Below are 27,356 nucleotides of genomic sequence, written 5' to 3' on the forward strand. Positions count from 1 at the left end.
AAAAGAAATAGTCAGTTTAGATTTTTATAGTGACTTTAAGCAGTTAAGGGTTCAGTACAGTTTGAAAAGCCTTCTGGAGGCTGCAGTAAAATTAAATATCTTGGCAAGCTGTAAATTAATAATAACACAAACATATTTATTATTATCACTATAGTCATATCCTCTCTTTAAAAAAACATTAAAAAAAATCTGAAAAAAAAAAAAAAAATCAAAAGTTATGGAATATTACAGACGGGTCCTTGATTAAATCATCTCCGGCAATGAGCTGGCCTGGGATAAAAGGGATCTCAATTCGGCCCCAACCACAACCTGAAGAGGGCGTCCTGCTACGGCACCCAAGGGCGAGGGGAGGTTACACAGTAATGGTCACAGACTTGAAGAGGAACAAAAAAATAATAAATTGGTCCAGAAATCCATAAACATACTCTTTAAAACATAACTTGATTTATTTTAATACAAAATATAATGATAATGTCAATAAATAAGTGTCCATAGAAGTCCATGAGTCAGGGACCGATCTCACTGCTGTATGTCATGGCACTGCAAATCTCGTGAGAATACACGCCAAAGAGAAAACCTCACAGAGTGACCGGAGAGAACGTAAGAAAGAGTGAGGGAAGGCCGATGAGATGCCAAGACCTTGAGGCTAGCGTGTGTGAGGTGACAACAAAACCAAAACATATTGTAACAAAGTAACCATTTGATGATGGCGTAATGCAGATGATGGAAACAAGCACGCATCAGTTATTGACAGACTCACTCCCTCCACACAAATGTCCTTAGTTTGAGACTGTTAGAAGGCTAGATTCATTTTGGCACCTTAAAGAAATTTATGTAAACATAAGCAGCTCTAGGTCACAGTCTCTGTCTCCAATCAAATACAAGTATGTGAAAGTCTATCTGTTCTGTGCAGCTGTCGAAAGAACACGATGCAACAGATTCAAACATGCATTCATTTTGCGTTTTTTTTCTATATGCATGGAATATTGGAACCATATTGGCAGATATTAGAGAATTTATATTTATATTGTGATGTTCGTTTCCCCTATTTTTACATATACAGACAAACAAATATTTAGGCCTGAATATGCATTAATTGCATGTAAAATATTCATCCATTCGGATTACACAGTTTTAATATAAACTATCAAACTTAGATGTGATGCATATTTCTCAGTCATAAATTAAACAGGTAAGACATCTGTAATAGTAATAATAGTGAATGTGATTTAAATACACAATAACCAGGTTTACACATTCATCGTCAATAAATCCAGTTTGTTTCAATCTGATACATTTGAACTAATTTAATATTGCTTGTTCCACAGCTAGCCATATGTTAACCATGTTCATATTTTTAATGGAATAAATGTAATTGGTTTCACAAGATTCAAAGCAATCTGAATAAATGCATTTTGATAATATGATTATTTAAATTAAATTAAATAGATGCAAATAGCTCAAATCAATTCCTGTTACATTTACTGTATGTATAACTGACAAATATGCGTCACAATAATTATTTTTTTATTTAGTTAAAAATGTGTAATCCAAATGGATGAAAATTTTAAATGCAATTCAATTACATAAATCTTAAAAGTATGCCCTTTTTTGAGTGTAGATTCATCTTTAAAAATACTAATAATTTAATATCACTGATTAATGTAATCTTTGGCATCAAATATCCACAACTCAACATTATACTGTTGTGATGCCTTAGTTCACTTGTATAATTTAACCAATTCATTTTAGTGTTTTATCTTTAATATTTATTTAGACAAAATAGTATCGAATTTTAATATCAGCCATGACATGACAAAGATCAGCTTATCGGTTTTGGGAACGTTTAAATCTGTTGCATCGCATTGGTTACAAAGCGTTCACACTGACAGCGATTTGCAAAGCAATCTGAATTAACTTTCAATGTGACTTGGCAATTTGAGTTGACGTGAGTGACAGTTTAACATTATGCAAAAATGAACAGTGACAACCAGGAGTGAACAGTGGTGCTCATTTGATCAGCTGATACAGTACAGTAAAGTGACCTCTAAATCGCTTTCAGTGTGAACGCAAAGTGCAAGTGATGTGAAATTTTAAGAGGTCCACCAGCAAGCTTCCCTCATTGAGTGTGTCTTTAAAGAGCTTTGTGTAACTGTGAATATCCCTGTGTAATTGAGTGTTTGCTGTCAAAGGCCGCAATGACATTGACATCTCTCTCCTATTGTCTTAAGTAAGTTCACTTAACTTTTACCACACACACACACGCACACACGCACACACACACACACACACACACACACACTCTCTATCTGGCTTAAGTTAGACTGGTCACATCATGTCGGACAATAAGAGCAATACTAAATATATGTTCATATATAACCATATACACACATATTTTACACACATATTCCAAAATGTACATCTTCATGCACAACTGATGGAAGAAAAAAAAAAAGGCATCAGTCATTTTTTTTTTTTTTTGGTACTACAGTACATGAAGTTCCTCTAAATTTACACATGACTCTTGAAATCTCACCACTAGAGTCCTCAATTCAATATACATTTATTTTCTGTACGTATATATTTACAAAGAACCAAATCCTGAAAGTACCAGGCGGATGTGGATGATTTACCTCATTTCAATGTGAAATGAAAGATCTGATATTAAGACTTATTTGCTCAAACCAAAAGAACTACTTAAGGAAGGAGAATATTCAGGGGAAATATGAACACCAGATTTTCAGATCAGTGCTGATATAAAAAGACCAAGTCTATAACAAAACTCTATTATTGTGGACCCACTCGCACAGTACTGGTTGGTTTCATATGCACATTATGAAATATTTAATGATGCATACGTTTGGAGTGGTATCACAGCTCACAGTGTTAACATCAATCAAACCGGTTACTCTCCGATATTCCTATTTTCTTAAAGGGATAGTTCACCCAAAAATGAAAATTCTGTCGTTCCAAACCCGTAAGAGTCTTGTTCATCTTCGGAACACAAATGAAGATCTTTTTGATGAAATCTGAGAGCTTTTTAAACTGCTCAATTCATATGTAACTTTTTAAAGCGTCTAGTTGTGCAGCTGTCAATGGAGGGACAGAAATCTCTCAGATTTCATTAAACAGACCTTCATATGTGTTCCGAAGATGAACGAAAGTCTTACGGGTTTGGAACGACATGAGGGTGAGTAAATGATGACAGAATTCTCATTTTTGGGTGAACTATCCTTTAATATCAAGTGGGTTCAGAGGCTGTTGAAGGCATCTGTAAAAGAAATGAGTTTAAGCATAAGTGCAGATGTAACACCGAGCATTAAACGTGAATAAATGAAGTGTACTGGACCAGTGAAATCAATGAGGGATCGAGAGGATTTTAAAATGGATTTTACAGCAGATAATGGCTTCTATTTTTAAAAGGTTTCTGTACAATACTATAAAATACTTTTTCTTGTTCTGACACATAAGAGATATTCTGCTTAAAATGTACATTGTGTGAAAAACACAGAAAAAACACTGATGACTTGATAATGCAAAAAGCGAGATGTTAAAATAATTTCCAATGGAAGTATAACGCTTAAATTCAAATGCGTTATTCGCTATTAACTTATTATATTATTTATTAACTTTTATTACAACAACATAAATTGGGAATTAAATAAATGTATTTAATTTTGCCAAGTTTTTACATTTACCAAGACAAACTATTTTCTGTGGAATAATGTGCACTGACTATTAAAGTAGTTAAAGTTATTTTGGATTTTATGTCGACTAAGAGCATCTGCTTTTGCCTTTCCGACTGAAGAAAAGGCAGGAACATTGAGAAACAGCTCCGCAGAACTGAAGCGAATCAGCTTGCAGAACTGCAGTACCTGAAACTGCTTTTCAGGAGGCGCCAGAGAGACTTGTGATTTTCACACCATACAACCACATGCTTGAACACAGAGAAACAGCGCGATTGAGCACTCACCACTAACAGTTTGCTCGGTATGGCGTATAAGTTCCAGGTTTCAAATAAAAAAATCAAATCAGGTCATAGTTTAACAAAATAAATAACATTAAAAAACTCTTTTTAAAATGTGAGTGACCAGTCTAATTAAGACCATGGCATTCTCTCACCTCTGTCGTGTTTGTTTTATTTAATATCTCTAAAAATGGTGTTCCTCCTCTCTCTCCTATGTTGTTAAGTTGTTGTTATCTGTTGTTTAAAATAAACAGGCCCAAACGAAATCTGTAATACACAGAAATCTGAAACATAATTTAAGTTGATAATGTTTTCAGCTAACAGTATTAGTACACTTAAAAAAAAAATCATATTTAAATTAATTCCACAGATTTTCCCTCAAAATCAGAGCAGAAAATCCGGAAAGTTCCAGAGATTCCGCCTGGGCCTGGAAATTGATTTGCTTTCGAAACAGTGGGTGGATATTTTTGTACCCATTTGTTTAACACCTGGAAAAAGTGCTGTCCCTCTCTTTTACGATGCCACCAATCACCTCTAGACCCCTCGCCTCAAAGAGCCAATCAGAGCACAGAGACAGTGGACAGGTCAGGGTGAAGAGAGAGGAGCAGATTGGTCAGGCCACTCCAGTGTATGTTATTGCAGAGGCCCTCTCAGCTCTCTTCAACTAGAAACGTCAGGAGATATAAGTGAAGCATGTTTGCTTGAAAAAAAAGAAGAAAAAAAAGAAAGATTGCTATGAAAATCAGTAGTTGATGCTGGAACGAGGGGAGGAAAAAGAGGATTTGAAAAATGAAAACTGCATTTTCAACCCTGTGTCTTCCAGTTTCAGTCTGTGCAGGTTCAGAAGAAATGTGGGATTCCCTCAAAAATGAGAGAGGAACATGGACTGAGCAAAAAACAAAAATGATAATCCAATCGTGATGACACGAAAAAGGAGTACTTTCTCCTCGAGTGGTTGTGCAATGAGCGGGATGGAGAGAAATGGGATGGAGAGAATGAGAGAAAGAGGTGGGGGTCGGGGGTCTATGACTCAGACGAGGAGCGCGACCCCCCCTGCACCAGTGATCTGTAGACGGAGGAGTTGAGGAATCGTGGGTAGGAGTCTCTGTGCATGAGGGTGTAGATCTGCAGCTGTGCATCCTCAAATATGTGAGGGGTGGGATCCTGTAACCTCCTGTTGATCACTTCCCTCACGCGAGAGTCCAGACTCACCTTCAAGACAGAAAGACAGCATTGTGAATATTAAAATACAAGGCTTAAAAAAAAGAAAAAAAAGAGATCACTTCATTGCCGTTTTTATGCTAAAACTCAGGGTTAAGAAAGTCCGATTTTAGGATTTGGGTTAATGTCTTTTTAAGCCTGTGTTAAACAATGTTTCAGACTTTTGAAAGGGGTTATGAAGGTTTGTTTCGAATTTCGTATGCAAGAATACAGTTAACCAATCAGAAACTAAACTAATTAAATATTAGTGCACTTTGTCGCAAGAAACATTTACATTTACAAGTTTACTTTTAGCGGATAAGGAAAACATGAAAAATATGATGAACAGTGACGCTTCTCCTACCACCCTTTTTTGATCAATGAATTTTGATTACTAACTGCATAAGTATTTTTAAAATCATTTCATAGAGAAACAGGTTGCAGTCGTACCTAAATCAAGGAGTATTCAAAGCCAAAGAGAACAAATAAGTCTTCACGGTTTCCACAAAAATATGAAGCAGCACAACTGTTTTCAACACAATAATAAGAAATGTTTCTTGAGCATCAAATCAGCATATTAGAATGATTTCTGAAGGATCATGTGACAAGTATTGATGCTGAAAATTCAGCTTTGCCATCACAGAAAGAAATTAAATTTTAAATGTATTCAAATAGAAAACAGTTATTTTAAATTGTAATGATATTTCACCTCAAATGAATAAAATCAGCCTTGGTGATCATAAGAGACTTCTGCAAATACATTAAAAAGTCTTACCGACCCTAAACGTTTGAATTGTAGTGTACCTCAAAATGTCTTGAACATCTTTAAAAAAAAATCACCGTTAGTCCAATGGCTGACACTACCGCTCTAGTTTACTTTCTTCCATGACTCTATTTAATGATTCCTTTCATTCTCAGACTAGACACTCAAGAGCTCGTACACTCTACTGGAACTAGGAGTTCAGGGCAAAACAAAGCTCATCCATCCGAAGTCACTCACTCCCTCTTGCACTCTACAGCCTATTTATATAACCACTTTACAGTAGAGCGTCCAGCAGGGATCAATTTATAGCTTCCTTTGCTCAACCTTTGCTCATTAATTTACTTACTCAGCTGCCTCTAGAAAGTGGCGGAGTTTGAAGGTGTGAGTTCTGACTCCGATGATGAAAAAGTCACATTTAACACGTCAACACAATTAATTAAAGCGCATACCAGCAGCACACGTGCGCACCGAGAACGCAACAAGCATGTACAATTCATGCACACCCCGCCGTCTCACACCGTCAGGAGGCAAAACATAAACAGCTCATAATAGAAAGCAGGATCGACCGCCACATATGGTGCTAGAGGCCTGTATCTCAGGAAATGAGCCTTATAAAACATTAGGCTTCAATCATACATCTGGCAGAATTCCTTCACAACTCGTTTCTTTGTCACAGATGATCTTTAAATGGTGTGAAGTTCAAGTCAAGCTTCCAAATAAGTTTACTTTAAGATAAGTCCCTAGTTGCTTCTCATTGGTCAGAACACAGCCAATCACAGACCTGCGCAGAGGCTGAAATCTGCATTCCACAAAGAAGAGACAAGACAGAGGTGATAAAGAACAGCCACCAATCTTTCCATTGCAGTTACTGCAAACTGGACTTTTTATGGACAATGTATTCGGTGGCTGATTAGAAAGGATGTACATATATATATTTAAGTTTAATTTAATTTAAAGGTGCATTATGTAATATTGACAGGTAGTGGTTGAAATGGTACTTCAGTCCAAATTCAAAATATTGGAGAGAGTTGTTTCCCCCACCGCCTCCTGCTCAGACTCGACACTCACACTGGTTGCCAGATTGAGGACACGCAACAGGAACGAGCTCGATTTACAATGGAAGGCGACGAGCCTTACACTGTATGTTTATGAGTTGATTTATTTGGGTTTTAATATGCCTCTCATAGAGCTTCTTAGATGGATGCTGAGGCTTTTAGGTTGGGTAGAATCTGCGATCTCTGAACCTGCGAGTTCATTTGCTGGCTTCCGTTGCAACGATACGCTGTGTTTCCCGCCAACTGGCAACCATGGGTGTCGAAATACTACTGGGTAAAACGAATGTGTGGGGGATCACACAGACCAAAACAAAAACAGACATTCCGACACGAACATACATTTCAAAGTAAAATAACTGGCTGTAGCGTTGTTTTTCGGAGAAACAAGTATGTGAACTTGTCATGTTTCCTAAATCTCAAATCCAGTGAGTACTTAAATCCTCAAATCTCAAGTCTGTTGTCAATTCTGATATAAACATATTTTAATTATAATTACTTTAGACAAACCCTAAACCAAACCAACAGAAAACTTTGTGAATTTTCAGAGTAAAGAAAAAAAACCCTCTTAAAATGTAACTTGCTTTTCTTATGAATTTCTCTAAATAAGTACATTCCTAGATTCACTTAAAGGGTTTTGTCAGATTTATAGAACTTCTAATATTTTCGAAATATTAACATTTTTCCACAAACTCCGCATTTAGGTTTTACCTTTACAACCTGACCTGATAACACATGTACATTGACAGCATATCGGAGGGATGTGAGAGTTTTGTCCTTTTCATTGTCATGTGTGATGAGCAGACTTTCTCTCATCTGCAAAACGGCGTTAAACGGTTGTGTGTTTCAAGGGCTGTTTTTGCGATTTTTTGTGGATATTTTTTTACGTTTATCAAAAGTACACAAATAAGAGGTTTAAAAGAACACAATGATTTCCAATTATGCACCCTCTCACAGATGTGCTTACAGGATCAAATTCCTGCTATAAAGACAGCAAAGAAGTTTACTCTGAACCATTGTGCTGGGGTGTGTGTGTGTGTGTACCTCTTTGGGTGAGAGGATCGAGATGTAGTCTTCGTAGATCAAACGTGTCTTCTCCTCGATGGCACTCTTGTTGATCTCCTTCTTCAGGTCTTCGCAGGCCAGCCAGAAGAGCATGTTCTCCTCGCTGTACTCCGTCCGCAGGAACTCACGGAACTTGTTCCGCCCTGCCGGGTTCTTCATCAGCTTATCGAAAGACTGTGCCCACAGTTTGATCTCCTCCATCGTCGGTTTGGGGCTGAGAGACAGAGAGAGAGACATTGGGTACATTCGCATCCCTAATAAACATAATAATCCATGATGACTTGGTTAAGAGAAAGAGCTCAACCCTCATGATAAAAAAAGTATATGGGATTGTATGTCTATGGCAATGTATAACTGTGAGTATGTGTTCTCACCAAGTTTCACATGGAAAGGGCTCCAGCTTTGTCTCCTGGGTTTTCCTCCGCCCACGCTTGTCATCTTCACTCCTAACAGTGAGACTAGAAGGTGGTAAAACGGCATTGAGAAATAACAGCAGTGCCTAAACAAAACAACACAACCTACACGCATACAACACACTCACATTCAACATGCAAGGCCCTTCAACTTCATGGTCAGGTAAATTCATGTGAGCCAAGACAGAGGATGTTTTATTTTCTGACATGATTATGAACTTTGTCTCATGTTTCTCTAGTCACACCATATGGCTTTGAATCACTAAAAAGAACCAGTTCCTAAGAGTCATTTGTTTGGGGAATCGATCGGATTACATTGTCTGATTTAAATGACTAAAAAGAACTGGTTCATAAGAGTAAATTGTTCAGGAACAAGTAAGACTACACCGGTCACACCACATTGTTTTGAATCACTAAATATAACCGCTTAATAAGAGTAATTTAAGGAATGAGTTGGAGTACAAATCATTAAAAAAAGAGCCTGTTCATGAGAGTAATTTGTTTGGGACAACACTGGTCATGGTTTACGGCTTTGAATTACTAATAATAACTGGTTAATAAGAGTCATGCATCTGGTAATCGGTCGGACTACGGTCATTGCACTGTACAGTTAATTAATTAATGTCATTAGTTTGGGAATCAGTTTGACTACACTGGACTCACTGTATGGTTTTGGATCACAAAAACAAAAAAATTATTCTTAAGAGTCATTCATTTGGTAATCGTTGGATTACACTGGTTATATGGCTTTAAATCACTGAAAAGAACCAGTTCAAAAGAGTTGTGCTGTATTCTGAGTCACTAAAAAGCACCGGTTCATTTGAGTAATTCATTCGGGAATCAGTTGGACTGGATTCTTTTGCATCTCTAAAAAGAACTGGTTCATTAGAGTTATTAGTTAATGAATCGATTGGACCACACTGGTTGCACTATGGTTTTGAATCACTGAATCAAGAACTGAAACATAAAAGTTATTTGTTCGGAAATCGACGGACTACACTGGTCGCACTGTATGGCTTTGAAACGCTAAAAAGAACCAGTTCATAAGAATCATTCAATTGGCATCGGTTTCTGAAGTATCTACAGAAGCAGCTCTAATGAAGCTCTGTCATTAAGAGGACATCAGAGTTTGGACCTTGACTGTCTCTACTAACGGCTATGTGAAAATGGCATGCTTGAACAATGAGTGCGATTATTTTCTCCAACCACGTTTATTCTCCTGACTGACAGTACACTTGAATGTGTATATCACATGATCTCAATCACACACTTATAAAAATAACTGAATGTGGTGATGAGGGATCTTCTTGATATGACAGTACGAGGGAGAGCTTTATAACATATTCAACTTAATGGTGCATTATTTCCAAATGAAACTGAATATTTGTCCGGAAATAACAGCATTGATTTTTCACGGGAATTTAATTGTATTGTAAAAAGTAGACTATGATATTATTATACTATTATTAAGCTTAATGGTGGTGACACTGAAGTAATGCGGTTGTAGTGTAGTTTGTTTATAGCCTATGTTTAGTTTTTTACTTCTGGTGATTCAAAAAGTTGTGTTCATTTTTGAAGACGGTGAACATGTGAAATGTGTAAAAATTCTAAACTTTTGTTGGTCACAGAGCTTGTTTTCTGCAATAATCCAAAAGCCAATGGAAAAATCCTATTGGGTTTTTGTTGAGGGAAGCAGGGTGATGCTAACTTCCAGTTAGCCTACAAAATTGCGTCCTGAAGGAGAATATAATCTCCGTGAAGGACGTGGAATGTAAGACTAGCTGCGCTGATGAGTGGAATGTACCATGTGGAGAGTGGGTCGTACCATGAGCAGCTACAGCAGCAGCACCAGCAGAAGCAGCAGGTGTTGGGTTTCTGTGAGGGGGAGGGATGCTGGGCACGGCTGGGGGACGTCTCGCTCCGCGTCATCGGAGACTCGCGGTCTGCCGGGACAGGGCCTGTGTACTGAGACATATTAGAGTAAATACCAAACCCTGTGCAGAAACACACACACACAATGGAAACCCTCTACATCGGATGACTTGAGTTTGGAAATTATCATGCACGTGGTCATGAGGTCATAATCGGTCCATCTAAACAACCCCACATAATCATAATCTTCTAACAAACAGAGGTGAGTGGTGAAGCATTTACATTTTTTTTTTTTAAATGTACTTGTAAGAATAGGCTTTACTGGCCATACTTGTACTCAAGTTAATTTTTAATTACAGAAATGTACTTTTACTTAGCTACATTCAGTGATGTTCCTCCCATTAATGTTAAATAATAATGAATGTATAATTTTAATAGTTTATATTACGTACAGGCTACGCTGCATGTTCTGAATGCTCACTTTTGAACGGGCTCAGTTCTGGAAGATAGGGCCAAGGAGAGGAAAAAAGAGTTTGTATCGATGGAGGCAAGGCACCCATGGCCTTACATTCAATCAATCGATCTTCTCACTCCAAGTAGCTATTTAATGCAATGCCTGCTATGTGCACCAAAACAAGTTATCTCTGCGTACAAGAATTCCAGCTCTAACTTAAAAAAACACATGGCGGTAAGTGTCACGACGATGCCTATTATAGTAGGGGTGTGAATTGTCACTAGTCTCACGATTCAATACCATTACCATTATCATGTCAACGATTCGATTTGAAATCACAAAGCATTACGATGCGTTGCAATATTACTGGACATGGCTACATTTTCATTAATGAATACAAGCAGCGTATGTGGCGAATGACGTCAGAGAAATGTCAGTAAGCTATAACGGCTATAGTCGATTATGGTCTATTACTGCATCTATGCAGAATCGGCCATGTCCGCATCGCAATGCATCATAGAAACAATTAATTTAATATTATATTATAATTTTGTAGCTATGGGCACTTTATTTTAATTAATATATATATATATATATACAAAAAAACATTTGTTTTTTCTTCTGTTTTTACATGTAATCGATTTCTCACGTTTTTGTTTTGTTTTCTTATATATGATCTAGCACCAGCGATAATAAATATGTCAGCTCTAGAAACAACATACATTTAAATGTTTATTCCAAACGGTCAGCATTTGCAAAATGTGTAGTAAAACAAGCAGGTAACTGGCTGGTCTGCACTGCAGCACGTGCAACGAGACGGAATAGGAACTCCGAATATTCTTTATTTAAACTTTATAACACTCAGGAACACACAGGGAAACGTAGGAGAAATCGCAAACCATTAAACACATACAAGAACCGACAAGGGACTGAACATAACAGGAGGTTTAAATACAAGACGAGCATAATGACTACCAGGTGATTATTATTCATAACCATAGAATCAAATGAAGAGATAATCAGTAACCAAGGAAACCGGGAACTAAACAGAGCGGGACAACAGGAACTAAGGAAGCAGAACAGAATATCAAAATAGAAGACCACAATTGTGACAGTCAGCCTTGGCTTTTGAACCCTGAGTGTAAATTTCAGTTCCTGCATCAGACCCGCTGGAACTCACTGGTCCTTGCTGTAGAAAGGGTGGTGTGCATCCAGAAGGAACAAGGAGAACAAGGAATTTGAAATGCATGCACAGCATTAAAGATAAAAATGTAAGTTGTAAGACATGTTAGCATTTAAAAGATATTCTAATGTTTATAGTGTTAGTGTGTGTGTGTGTACTCTATAATTACACAGCTAAACTACAATACCATTATTGTTGTTATTATTATTATTAGCTATTTGTGGTTTTTTGTGCAGACTGAGTACACTGCTGTAATGAAGCCTGTTGCAATGGCCCTCAAATACTCCAAGGGGAATCATCTGTCCTGCTGCCAACTCTTTACTAACTGCTGAACAAGCTGAAGAGGCTGGAGTCAACCTGTAAAGTCTGTAAACCCCTCCTTAAGGCCCTAAAAGAAGGAATCCTGAAACGCCTTGGAAAGGTCATGGAGGAACCAGAGCTGATTGCTGCAGATATACTGCTTCCAAAAATTCAGAACCTCCTGGATAATAGAGCATCTTGAGAACTGGTAATACTGCTATGTGTGTCAATTCGAAAGTCTTTTTTGTTTGTTTGTTTCCTTCAGAACACCAAGCACAACCCAGGCAGTGTCATTCATTCGGGAGGAGAGCAGAAGGTACAGGGAAGGCTTCCTTTATTGACCAGGTCTGTACATTTCGAAAGGAGCACGAGAAAATGCTGGCTGATGTGGGCAAACAACTCAGTAAATTGTCAGTAAAGACCAGACCTGGTATTGTGGTTCAGCACCCTGCACACTGTGTATTTCATTGAATAGACTACACTGGGAGGATGCTACTGAGGAAGCAAATAAGAGGAAGAGGTTTCGGTACACGGAGATGGCAGCGGATGCTCAGCAAAAAGGATGGAAAGCATTGGTCCTTCCGGTAGAGATTGGCTGCAGGGGCTTTGTGGCAACATCGACCATCAGGCTGTGGAAAGAGCTGGGAATCCACGGCCAAGCCCTGCACCAGACCATCAAAGAAACAGCAACTACTGTAGAACGCTGCAGTCAGTGGCTTTTGGATCAGGCGTAAAGACCCCAGTTGGGCCCCAAGATGATGGGGACACATACCCGGGCCTGATCTTTTCAGTCATGCAGGACTCCTGCTCACAGCTAAAAGATCAATACTGAAATGTATATACAGTACCTTGCGAGCCAATTATGGTTGAAATTCAACAATAAAATTCAGTAAGACTAACAAACATGCTACACTCTCTCTCTCTCTCTCTCTCTCTCTCTCTCTCTCTCTCTCTCTCTCTCTCTCTCTCTCTCTTTACACATACTTTCTCTTCTGTTCTGTTCTTTTGTTGCCCTGTTTAAAGGAGAACTCCGGTCAATTTTAACATTGAGCTCATTTTTTTGTAAATTTGGAGTGCTGTCAATACAGAGAACAACGACAAAAATCGGTGTTGCCTACACCGTGTTATCCTCTTTTTAAAATTTGCACCCTGTTGACTTCAATGGGGCAAGTTTTAAACCTGCTTTTAGGCCTCTTAACATCCTTGATGTGTCATTACAAGTGCACAGCCAATGTGAGTGATTCCTTCAGAGTGAACGCGGGTGAATCTGACTGCAGTAGATGTGAAAGATATGAATAAAAATTATAATAATTCAGCCAGCGCTCATACCTGTATTTACATCCTGTTTTCGGTCGAAGTCCACAGTAATCGATTGTCGAGTTCACGCGCATATGTTTAGTTACCTATGATCACGCGCGTGAACTCGACAATCGATTACTATGGACTTCGACCGAAAACAGGATGTAAATAAACCTGAGAGAAACCCCAGTATAAACCAACCACAGTTTAAGGCCTTGTCCACACTAATGCGTTTTCAAACGAAAATCTTTTTCTCTCCGTTTTGGCCTTCCGTCCACACTGAGACAGCATTTTTATTAACGAAAACAAAGCTTTTTGAAAACACTCTCCAAAGTGGATAGAAGTAAAAGTAGTGTGGGTTACACTTTATTTTAAGGTGTCATTGTTACAGTGTAATTATATATTTAAGTACTGAGTAATATTAAGTAACTGCATGTACTTACTATAGGGTTAGGGTAGGATTAGGGTTTGGTTTAGGGTTAATTGCATGTAATTATGCATAATTTACTGTTATTACTACAGTAATTACATGTAACATACAATGACACTGTAAAATAAAGTGTTACCGTAGTGTGGACTGTGAAAACAGAGGTATTTGAAAACGATGACACATGTCTAGTCATGTGACGCATATTGTACCGATATGTTTATACCGGTATTGTGCCTGTTATAGCCTAAGTGTGCTTCTACATTACTGTATAACTATGAACTGTGACTGTGACTATGAACTGTGTATACTGTGAACTTCTAAACTCATAAAAACACACTTTTTACACTCATTAGTTTAATCTGTTGACTAACAGGGTGGATGTACATATATTGCACATCAGAGAACTTTTTTTTTTTTGAAAGTCATGAAAATGACCACCATATCTCAACTGATGTATTGAGTTTACCAGCAGTCTGTGGTACAAATTACATTGTATGGTTTGATTGGAAAAAAATGGGGGCAGTTGTGGCCACGGTTTGCAGTGTGTGTGTTCATTACTCACTACTCCTAATGTGTGTGCACTAACCTGGATGGGTTAAATGCAGAGGACAAATTCTGAGTATGGGTTACCATACTTGGCCTTCACATTTCAAGCAAGCAAGCAAGAATGTTTTTTTGTTTGTTTTTTTTGTAAAAAATGCCAGAGAGACCATTAGACCATTTACTTTATTTTGGAAATTTCCTAAGGTACATTTGTTTTGAGAGAAAACAGAATGTTATTTACATAAAGAAGCTAGGATTGCAGTAAATCTTGTAGAAGCTGATGTGATTTTTAGATGTTTCTTGATGAATCCAGTCTTTATTGGATTTGATTGTTAATTATATGAATTATTGGATTTAATTATTGTATTATATTCATTAAGTCAATTGGAACTAATTTGTTTTATTTTTTATTTTTATGTTTGAACAATTTAAATGTTAAACATATTTGGAATTTATATTAAAACATATTTGGAAATCTAAAATTAAAATCTTGAAAGCAATACAAACCAAAAGCAAAGTTTTTATGTGATTATTTTTGTTGATTTCTAATATTTCTAGATATCCCTGACATGTTAGGTTATATGCACACTTCTGTGTACAATACACATGGTTCTAAAAAAATTGGATTAAAACAGATGACTTTGTCAGACTAATGTCATTGCTAACTGTTTATGCATCCTAAATATAGGAAATTATATATATATATATTCTCACAGTTTTCAGTACTTAACAAAGTTTGCCTGGAAATGGCACAAGAGTGCATTACAATAAATGTGATTTCTCTGCTTTTATCAAACTGAGAGACAAGTCAATGGTTTTCTGTGGTAATCGACAGCATGAACCAGTATCGAACCCGGAACATTCCTTTAAAGTGGAACAGAGAGTGGGGTGGTGTGTTTAAACTCTCCTCTCCTCCCCCATATGACCTTCTCAATTCAGAGGTTATTTTTAATTCACTAAAAGGACTAAGCCATAATTCTTTTCCAATTACATTTGGGCCAGCTGTCCTAAATAGAGAGGCCCTATCCCACTGCATACCGAACATCTCTAATGCCATCACAATAGACACACAAACATACTGTACATGTGTGTATGTGTGTGTTGAGAAAGAGAACCACACAGCATTAAAACAAAAGGCTTTTGTGTTGTTTGATGACAACTTCAGAGAGCACGGTCATATTCACATGCATGGAGAGCATTTTAAAATCAAAACTTCCATACACACAGACACACAACCACTCCACAGTTTCAGAAACTTCCACAGCCTCTGGCAAAACCAACAACAAACCCCTGAGTGTCTCTACAAGACTGAGTGCCAGCCTGGGAGTGAAGAAAAACTGTTCACTGTAATGAGGAAACCAAAGTTACAGCAACAAGAGGAAGTGTGCATGAGGGTGACAGCGAAGTAGAACTTCATACCCAAAATGGCAGCAAATGTCTACACCTTGATGGAAGAAACCAGGAGTATGGAGCCTTTTGAGGCAGGTTGTCATGATATCAACCATGTCGAGATGCAACTGTCCCATTTGAGACATTTTCATTTTATAAATCAATCACAAATGCACCTGCGAATAAAGTATTTCTAAAATGGCATCTAGTAAATAAAAACATTAGGTTTGGTAAAAAAAAATAAAGGCTCCAAAGGGGTTTTCGCAGCAATGCCATAGAAAAAAAATGTTGTGTCCCCCCCCCAAAAAAATCTTTCAGTGAACAGTTCTTAAAAGGAACATTTTTTTTTTATTTTTCCTTAGTGTTAAAAGAACATCTTAATAATCTAAACAACCTTGTTCTACTATAAATAACCTTTTGTGCAATGAAAAGGTTCTATGGATGTAAACGGTTCTTCATGGAATCACAGATTCCAAAAATAACCGTTATTTTTAAGAGTGTGTAATGTCTCATCCACGCTACTAGGTGTCAGTATACAAAACTACCGTTACAAATAAGTGACAGAGGAACTGAATCCTATTCTAAATATTACAATTCTGGCAGATAACTGATAAATGGTTGAAATTAAAGTTGTGATGAAACGGTAGCAGCAGCAAATCTTTTCTTCCGTATTATGACATACCGTATATTAGAGTATAACAGATTATCAAAAAAGAAACTTGGTTCAATCCATCAGTCGTTGATTATAAGCTTGCAGACGACTGGAGAAGTCCGACATATGTTACCAGAGACAAGTTTCACTGGAAGCTCGAATTATGACAATTTGATTAAAATTTACATGGACATTTAAAAAACACATTAAAATTGTTCACTATACGATCAATAACATGCATTTAGGAAATAGATCGGACGAACCGAATTTAAAATTCTTCACTATTTTTGTCTAAATAAACAAAAACAAAAAAACACGATAAACTTGAATAAATTATTTGAAATGCAAGTAAATTTAGGCATTATAATGTACAGTGTGAAAATAATTATACATTTTTCGATCTGCTGAAGGGTAATAATTTTATATGTAATAAAGATTAACTTTAGATGAACATCAGAGGTCGGAAAAGGTAATCTAAATGTAAATTCTAATATCGACCAACTTGGTACCAGTATTCCATGTATCCATGTAATGCACATTTAAGATATTTGTCAAATGTGTTACCTTTATTAGTCCACCGAGCAAAACAAGTTACCAGGCAGCTACAATGAACTATATCTTGTGTTTTCTCTTCCCTCAGCCTTTAACAGGCTGTGAAAGAGGCAGGAGGAGACGTCCCCTCAACACCTACTTGCTCACTGTTTTACTTTCCTGACTTTCATTTTATTTTCCACAAAGTTTTCACAACTTCTCTCCTCATTCCCTCTCGTGCGTGAAATTCTCTCTACTGTAAAGATGGTTGCAGCCTCTTGAGGTATTTTTAGCTATTGGCAGACCCCCATTCACCCTCCCCTCTCAAGCTTTCTTTTTCTTTGCTGGCGAGCTATTTTCTGCACTGGGGTCAATGGTGGCCAGAAATTTTGACAACACACTCCACACTTCACAAATACTGTCGAAAGCAAACAAGGTATAAATCCTCCCCCGTCCCTGCATTCTCACAGCGCGTGGTGTTGTACTTCCCTCCGGAGATTCTGTCTGTATTAAACGCCTCTCCTGTTTGCTTTTTTTTGCATTGCACAATGACAGTCTCAAATGAGGTCCTGTGAACATTTGTGTTTTTGTTTAGTCTGCGTCTTTTTTCTTTTCTTCTTCTTCTTTTTTTAAAAAAAAAAAGGCTTGAAAAATTACACAGGGTTTTAACACATATACACAACTGTGTTAAGCACCGCAGAATGAACGGCATGTTAACCATGACATGCTTCGAAGGGGTCTACTTTATGAATCTGCAAAATATGAAGAGGCAAATGTGTGTGTGGGTCCAGAGCTGAGACAAAGTGGAAGCTCAGTCCTTTCTAATCTTGTTAACCCTCCCTCCAATCCTGTTAGGAGGGATTTGGTAAAGTTTTGGCAACCCCAAATACTGTCCCATTTGACCCACAGTGAGAGGGAGCACAACGCAAGAAAGACAGCGAGTAGATGTGAGAGAAGAACGTATCTTCTGGGTGTCTCTTGAAATACAAATCCCAATGCAGACATCACAAAACATGTTGCAAAAATATTCCTCCTGGGTAACTGGATGCCAATTCTTGTCGATGGCTGTGCTAAAGCATTTTAATAAATACAGAACAAGCACATGGGGGAAAATGTGTTCAGTCATGTGATCCAACCAAAATTCAGTAAAACATGTATAAAAAACATAAAACATATAATCGAGAGGACCCCTGCAGAGCCTTATGACTGTGTGTTGAGGTCTTAAAGTACTCTTAAAGAACGATAGCTTGTTATAAAATATGGTGCAATTAGCTAAAAACCTAATTTTATTTTTGAAATAATTTTCAAAATACTCATTAAAAAAATTTAGCTTGAAAAATATATTCCAAAAACATTTTTGGAAATAATGATCGACATGTACAAATTAATTAAAAAGTGCTTTATGTTTCTCAGGTAAGTCTTACAGTATTCAGGTACAGAAACTGAATTATCAATTATTATGTAAAATTACACTGCATTGTCTTCACTGTATAAATTAGATATAATGAATATTTTTTACAGCTACAAAAGTGATTTTCTCTTTGTATTTTGTTGTTTGATTTACATTAATGACACAGCAGGTATATTAGGCTGCTGTCACTTTAAGACCAAATGCACGGATCCAATAATGATATGCATCCGTTTCTTTCCCAATTGTTTATGTTCACATAAGCCATAAGTGACTGTGTTTACAAGCATTCTCGCCGAGATGAGTATTTTTTACATAATTATGCGTGGATGTGTCCGTTCAAACACAAACAGATGCAGAAGAGAGCAGATTCAGTGTTTGCGTGCAGCTCAGTGTGCGTGCAAGTTCAGAATTGAGTTCTCTTTTGCCTCTTCTTAAACTCAAATGGTTTAAAATCACTTGAATGTTTAAACTGACAGCACTTTAAAACACGTGCAAATGAAAAAAAAAAACAACTTTTGCTTTATGATAAAACTTTGCAATTAATTGGCGAATCACTTGCATTCCGAACCATGGTGCCTGGTCCTTACGGATCAACTACGATCCCAGTACTTGACATTGCAACCCAGTGAGAATGTATTTCTGCAGATGAGAACTAGAGAAGAGGCTAAATGTGTGAGTGAGAGACAGGACATGGTGTAAAAGTAAAAGAGGCCCCTGGGAGCTCCAGTGTCACCAGGGCCCTTGTGAAGCACATGGCAGAGGGTGAAACTCAGAGAGTGAGAACCGAAATGGAGGCATGCTGGGACGTGTCTCTCTGGGTGGCGTTGCTCTGGTGCTGAAGGGCTGAATAAAGCTCTGCTGTTCATGCCCGGGGGCTTAAATCAATTAAGAGTTCATTTGAGAATTAATCTGTGTGATTATTCCCTCATAATATCAAACACAGATCAGCGCTAGAGGACCGAGTCAGAGAGAGAGAGGCTTGTTCAAATAACGCCAGGCACTGTGCCCATGATTACACAACAGCAAAAGAGAAAAGTTGGGATCGCGCTCCCATCACTGGGCGGAAAGGTGTTTTTTTTTTTTTAATGCAGTCGATTCAATGTAACAAATGTTTTTTTCTTTAATTACAAATTGTCATTGTCACAACCAGACATGAGCCATAATTAAGATCGTCTGTAATGGCTTTGAACGAACCGTTGGCGTTGAGTCTGATTTAATGATGTTGAGGCTCTATTTAGTCTTTTGGACAGATTCCTTAATAGGAACCAGTTCATAAAACAAATTTGTTTGCATTGTGTCTCGTTGTAAGGGGGAGGGGAAGTTCAAATTAGTTGATTAAAGATAATGAGGGCAAATGGATCTTAAATAAATAATGATGTGTGCATGGATAAATCATTTATGATAAACACTGCAATATATATATATATATATATATTTTTATATATATATATATATATTTATATATATATATATATATATATATATATATATATATATATATATATATATATATATATATATATATATATGTTGAGTTTTCGAATGAATGATGCTCAGCAGTTTGCACTAAAATGTGCAATGCTGGCATGATTCCACAGACAGGCAGAGACGTGTAGTTTACATACAAAACAAGTGAAAACAAACGCACTCTGATATCTGAGACTGGAATTTCACTTTGACATAAAAGCGGTACTCTTAAAAGCGGTGCCTGCCCTTATGGTGTGAGTCATCCCTGCCGCACCTTACGGGGGAATTTGGTGTCCAGTACAAAGGAGGTCAAAGGTTAAAGGTACGAGGGTAAACGTCAGACAGCTATAGACCTTATGCGCCAGAGAAACAAGTGCGCAGCAATCTTTAGAATATTGTCTTTGAACTTCCGTTTTTTTTTTTGGTCGCTCTATGCATGTCTATGGCATCGCTGTCGAGGAGTAAATTAGCTGGTGAAATGGATTTACTTATTGTAGAGTTAACGAAAGTTAGCACGAGCATTGTAATGTTAAAAGCAGGTGTCTTAACAAATGTAAACAGAAACATTTTAAAATGGCCATTACATTCATAAATACATAAGATCGCTGTGGAAATACAAACCGGAAGAAAAAAAGACAACGAGGGCAGCGCTGAAAAGGGGCGGGGCTACATAAGGTCTATTCCACTGGTGCAAAATGCTTTGGAATTAATTGTAATCAATGTGATGAGGAATTTCCTCTTAGTCTATGTTCTTTAATGGAGAGGAAATTCACCCCAAAAAAATAAAATAAAATTGCCTAGTTAGAAAAAACTTACATAAATATATTACTAGTATGAATAAGTCTAAAAATAGGTTCTGTCCAGCAACGTTTAATGCTCATGAAAGCAACGTCAGGCAGAATGAGTACTCAAAGCTCCAACCAAAACAAAAGAAGAAGAAAAAAACAAAACAAGACAAAAAAAACCCCCACAACAACACAAAACAAGACCAAAAAAAAAAAACACAACACAAAACAAGACAAAACAAAACAAAAAAATACAAAACAAACCAAAACAAAAGACAAAAAAAAAAAAAACTAAACGAAAGAAGACAAACACAACAACCCAAGAAAAAGACAAAACAAAAAACAACCCAAGACAAGACAAAACAAAAAAACAACACAAGGCAAGACAAGACAAAAAAACAACACAAGACAAGACAAAAAAAAAGACAAAAAAAAAAAAAAGACAAAAAACAACATAACACAAGACAGGACAAGACCAAAAAACACAATACAAGACAAAGAAAACAAGACAAAAAAACAACACAAGTTAAGACAAACAAAAACACACACGACAAGACAAGACAAAAAAAAAAAAAACACAAGACAAAACAAAAACATCACAACACAAGACAAGACAAGACAAAGAAAAACAACAACACAAGACAAGACAAAAAAACAACAACAACAAAATACCCAAGACAAGACAAGAAACAACAAAAAACAACAGAGGACAAGACAAAATAAAAAAACACACCACAAAACACACTGCAGAAAATTTCACAGAAGAGAAGAGCATTTGCTAACACTGGTCTTGTTCTAACAGGCTCTGAAACTCAAGCTCCCAGTGAAACAAAGAGAACGAGTTTTCAGATCTTCACACACACTAACCTACGCCAGCATCAAGATTTGTGAGCTAAGAGTGCATTAACATTCTCCCTTAAATCATCAACTCACCCTGGAAAAGCCGGAAACCTTGTGTGAAATAACAGCCACATAGTATTATAACACTAATAGTTTATTTGGCCAATAGATATTTTTAATACTGTCAGGATTTGTAGTTTGATGTCCATGTAAGGAGATCCCACTGTAAATTTCGGCTCATTTCGTACAGTCACACGGGAAACGAAGACCTCAACTATGAAAACTATCATGAGCACCCTAAGGCTTTGTACATTGTACTTGATCATGGATTAAACTATTAAATGCTTATTTCAATATTAATAAATTAAATTAGTTAATTATTTTGTTAAATATTTCTGGGCACTTTGTAAATTCTTTGCTGTCCAGTACTAAAAACATTAATCCACTCCAGGGTTCACACATTTGCAATGTGAAATAGTGTACAACCCAGTGTTATGTTTACAGTTTACCGTGACATTGTGCTAACAGTTTCAAGTGTAAAGAGTACAGATAAAGGAACAGGAGAGGAAAGGAAGTGTTGTAACTCTTCAGATGTTGTAAGTGGCACACGGCGCTTGAAATCTAATGAGTCAGCCGCAACCTCTTCCTCTTTCTAGACGCTCACCTCTCACCAGATCAAACCAGATGTCCTGACAAACAATGAGTCCACAACACCACATCTAAAGCTAACATCCGTGCACAACTCCAAATACCCTCTTTATCAACGAGCACACATCTCAGCACAACACAGCTCAACGAGTTCGGTTAGCTAATTCATCTAACACATCCTATTTATTACACAGCAGCGTGAAGATGCAGATTTGGTCATTTCAGCAAATACACAGAAACAAAATTGGTGTAGGATTTACTTGAAACCACTTTCACACAAAAATGCTGGTAAATTTCAGAAATATAAACAGAAACGACAAGTAACAATGAATTAAAAGTGAAATTTGTAGTAGAAAGACTGAAATAGCATTTTCTAGTCAAATGTAATAATCTGTTATATTTATTAACTTCAAAAAAATCATTTTTACAATGTAATTTACTTTATTATATTATATTAGCCTATATTATATTATATTCGATATTACGTTCAAACATTCGGAAAGAAATGTTATTGTTTTTTTAAACAATTCTCTAAGGCTGCATTCATTTGATCAAAAACACAGTAATTTTCTGAAATATTATTACAATTTAAAATAACTGCTTTCTATTTGAATATATTTTAAAAAGTAATTTATTCCTGTGATGGAAAAGCTTCATTTTCAGCCTTCAGTGTCACATGATCCTTCAGAAATCATTCTAATATGCTGATCTGATGCTCAAGAAGACACATTTATTATTATTATCAATGCTTAATATTTTTGTGGAAACCATGATTTTTTTCTGGATTATTTGATAAAGTTCACAAGAACAACATTTATTTGAAATAGAAATAATTTGTAAAATTATAAATGTGTGTATGTATACAATACAATACAATACAATCTTTATTTATAGAGCACAATTTAAAAACAACCGAGGTTGACCAAAGTGCTTTACAACACTATAAATACTACAAATAAATACACAGTAAGAAAGACACAAAATTACAAAACATAATAACATACAAGCTGTAAACACAGGCGAGGTTCCTAAGGCCAGAAACACAGAGCAATAGTTCAAGGGATGTTAAACGCCAAGGAAAACAGATGGGTTTTAAGAGTGGACTTAAAAACAGACAAGGTTGGAGCAGTTCTGATGTAAAGCGGGAGATCGTTCCATAACTTTGGACCAACAACAGAAAAGGCACGGTCACCTCTGGTTTTTAGTCTTGTCCTAGGCATGTATATATATATATATGTATGTGTATATATCATAAGCATGTCAGAATGACAATTTGATCTGAAAAAAGAGTTTGAAAAACTTTCCGCAATTTACATGACGAGAAGCTGAGGTTTCTGTCATGCCAGTGTTTGCTAATAACATTGACACATGACACTTGAGTGACTTCTGAGCGAACACGTGCCATATCAAGAGCTGGCATTAAAAAGCAGAAGCATCCCGTGCCCGCGGTCACAGCCAGCCTCACAAAGCAGCTTCCTCTGAGAGTCAATACAACAGCTCCTATCCTGCAGATTATGGGGGAGCAAAAGGTCACAACCTCTGGAGATAACAGGGCAAATGTGAACTGTAACTGTTACAGTCCAAACTAGCGATTGAATACAGAAAATTATTTTATTAAGTTAGGAAGACTAAAGGGGCCATTCCCGGATCCACCAATTTTGAACAAGACTGACAGTGTTTCAACTTCCTGCTGAGAGTTGGGAAACAGTGGCCATGTTGGCCTCTTTTCCCATTAATAGTGCATGAACTCCTCACATGCCATCCCATGATCATCAGTACACTGTGTGATTCTAGTCATCATTAACTGTACTAGTCCTGAAGCTTCAGGATGTCTTTTTACGGTGCTTATATATAGGATCAACATGTGAAGAGAATTGAATTCAATTTAGCCAGTGGCAATGTTGTAACCGCTACACATTTAACAGGTAAAAACAAAACAAAACAAAACAAAACAAGGACTTAAGATGTACAAAAGAAGCATTAGTGGTCTATGAAAGTAAGAGTTTCAAATAAGAGGGAGCTGCCTCAAAGAACCAATGAGAAAAGGAAGTGGTTTTACTGAAGAGCAACCGCAGCAGAGCAGCGGCCCACCAGGAACTGGCTACGCTTTGGTCTTAAATCACTGCAAACACACATAACAGCCCTTTAAAGCAACACAGAGCCGCACTTGTAACTTCTATTCCACTCGGTCACATGACTAAACTATCACGTTTGTTTAGAGGTTACAGCATGAGCCTGAGCAGAAACACTCACACTCACACTGCAACTCAACAAATCAACTCAAACAACTCAACTGTTGGGGTTGGGTGCCATCAATTGGGTGACATCAATTCACTTTTCAAAATCCAACCAAATTCCATTGTAGATTCCATTGAATTATTTATTTCTTATTTGTTATCTGTTATCATATTATTTTAATTTCTTTATCAGAATTATAAACACATACTGGTTTGTAGCACAAACAGTTTTACCGTTTACTGCACTTTGATATTCTTCAACTTGTTTACCTTTAGCGGCTAATGAATCAGATATCTCACACATCACGAGAAAATATCTAACTTCCTGCGTTTTGCAAAATAAGGTGGATACTGTACTGCACAATATGCATTCTGTTGCAAACACAGCCCATGTTTCTGCAACGTTCATGCACGATCGCTACAGCATGAATCAATCCTTGTTGGACTGAAAGCTTGAGCTTTCTGGAAACCAGCCCAGATCCACTATAGGCTGCACCACCTCCATCCCTTATACAAAAGACGTAGCGCTTGTTTTCTAAAAGGAGTATCAAAACCAACAGGCTTGAGAGCACTAGCACAGAGAACCCCCAACCTGGCATCAGGCGTGAGAAACTCGGAGATCTCCTGAGGGCAAGAAACTTAACCCAGGAGAGGGGGAGGGAGAGAGAGAATGTTTGCTTTATATTCAAATATGTGAGCCAAACTTTAGTCTATGGAGTTGGGAGGTGCTCTGCAGAAAGACATGCAACTAAATAAACTGCTGGAGATATGAGTAAACTGCTCTGTGCTACTAAAGACGAGAGGAAAACTCCCTTACACACACACACACACACACACACACAAATAGAATGAATGTCTGTCTGCTTGTCTGTTTTTAGATCTAAATCTTGCTTTCCTCTAACTTTATCCAGATGCCATGGCGGACTGGCCATGAATCATGTGACTTATCACTCCCTCCCTCTTCTTCAGACTTCTCCTTTCTGTCTCTCGTGGTGTCTTCCTAGCTTCCCTGCAGTCTTTGTCTCTTAATGAACATCTCTGGATCTCTTGTTTTCCATCCATCTCTGCTGTTCTGTGAGCTTTGGTGGACCGAAACTAGCCAGGGCGGAAGCGTGAGTGTGTGTGTGTGTGTGCACGCTTTTGAGGGGTGACACCTTTCTGAAAATACCAGAAATGTAGTCAAACATCTTCAAATCGTGATGAAGACATACTGGCTTAATAAACATGTCAAAGAATGATTTGTGGGACATAATAATTATAATTAACTTAATTTAGGCTCATTAAAAAAAAAAAAGTTTATGGGCGGTTTTATAAATTGGTGTGTTTGTGTGTGTGGAACAGGGAAAGGACAGGAGACAAGAGGTGGAAAAAAGGAGAGGAGAACAGATGAGATGTGAGGAGAAAAGAGAAGACTCAAGGAGAGGAGAGCAGACCGAGAAAGACTTCACATGCTGTAAAGTAAAAAAAAATCCAGCAACGACCAGAATGATTCTCTCAAGTATCAAACACAAAAAGCATCGTCAGTGAAGAAAAGAAAACACACTACATCATGATATATGGGTATAACCAGGACCAGACGGAGTCCACATTTTCTAGATCACAAAATAATTGACTTCTATTGCATGTTCTCAAAATATCTTCTTTTCTGTTCCACAGATGGTTCGGAACGACATATGGGTAAATGTTGTCAATAAATGGTGACAGAATTCACCAAAAAGGGAACTTTGTGAATTATGGAGTTTCTAATTAATTTCCGCCTGGTCCTGGATACAACAAACAATATCCATCAGTATCTATCAGGACATCACTTGAAGAAACCAAAATGAACAAACCACATCAGAACACTCTTCATTCCATTAATACGCAAATAAACCACCACAAAAACACCCCAAACACAAACAGCAATGAGAGAAAAGGGCCAGTTACCAGAATGTCCATCATGGCTTGGCGGAGGGCAGCCTACTAGTCTTAAAATCCTCAATGATGTTAAATGCCTGGACACATGCATGTCATCCCCCCGCAGGCCGCGGACCTCTCCTTCACACGCAAACACATATAGCACAGGCCGGAATGCACAGGAACACACAAACAGGGCAACAGTAAGACACAGACACACACACAAATAGGGAGAGAGAGAACGGTGAGGGAGAAAAAGAGAGAAAGACTTTATATTAGTCACATCAAGCAAATGCTCACAATTAAATCTATGGCTTTGTGTTTTACGAATTAAGCTAATTTAGTCAGGCATGTTCATTTTAATTGTCTACTGAAATGAGCATATGGTGGCAGAAACGTTAGGTTTTTAAATAATATTGTTGAGGGAGAGATTAAAATGAAAACATCTGCAAACAAATTCACCATTGTATGAGATTTAACAGAGAAAATGACACATCCATCCTTCCATTCCATTTCAAACTGCTCGTCCATGTCCATTCCCACCACCTCCACATTTACACTACTGTTCAAAAGACTGGGATCGGCAAGATTTGTTAATGTTTTTGAGAGAAGTCTCTCTTGATAAAATACAGTAAAACAGTTTTACCAGCATTAAACGAACTGTTTATTTCTTCTAGAACTTCTATATGAATATGTCACAAAAATATGTCATCATTACTTAAGTCTTCAGTGTCACATGATCCTTCAGAAATCATTCTAATATGATGATTTGCTGCACAATTTTTTTTTTTTAGCAATGTTGAAATCAGTTGTAATGCTTAATATTTCTGTGGAAACCATCATACATTTTTCAGGATTCTTGGAAGAATAGAAAATATTTGTACTGTAAATGGTTTTACTGTCACTTTTCATTTAATTAAATGCATCCTTGCTGAATAAAAGCATTACAAACATCTTAC

General features: G+C 37.2%; 1 protein-coding gene across 8 annotated transcripts in view; it reads right to left on the reverse strand.

Annotated features, from left to right (window-relative positions):
• Window positions 1–422: 422 nt before the first annotated feature.
• rgs19 (regulator of G protein signaling 19) overlaps window positions 423–27,356 on the reverse strand; it is a 37,959-nt gene continuing 11,025 nt past the window's right edge. For 3 of the 8 annotated variants that reach the window (XM_084098002.1, XM_084098004.1, XM_084098003.1), the window contains 5 exons: window positions 26,428–26,538; window positions 10,286–10,425; window positions 8,422–8,505; window positions 8,027–8,261; window positions 423–5,179 (listed from right to left, as the gene is read on the reverse strand). In XM_084098002.1, coding sequence (XP_083954128.1) covers window positions 4,991–5,179; window positions 8,027–8,261; window positions 8,422–8,505; window positions 10,286–10,425; window positions 26,428–26,442 — 663 coding nt within the window. In that variant the 5' untranslated portion in view covers window positions 26,443–26,538 and the 3' untranslated portion in view covers window positions 423–4,990. The remainder of the gene's footprint in view (window positions 5,180–8,026; window positions 8,262–8,421; window positions 8,506–10,285; window positions 10,426–26,427; window positions 26,539–27,356) is intronic. The other 5 variants (XM_084098001.1, XM_084097999.1, XM_084098006.1 and 2 more) reach the window with 3 other exon arrangements.

This window comes from Abramis brama, assembly GCF_963993115.1.
Source record: "Abramis brama genome assembly, chromosome: 22".
NCBI classification, from domain to species: domain Eukaryota; kingdom Metazoa; phylum Chordata; class Actinopteri; order Cypriniformes; family Leuciscidae; genus Abramis; species Abramis brama.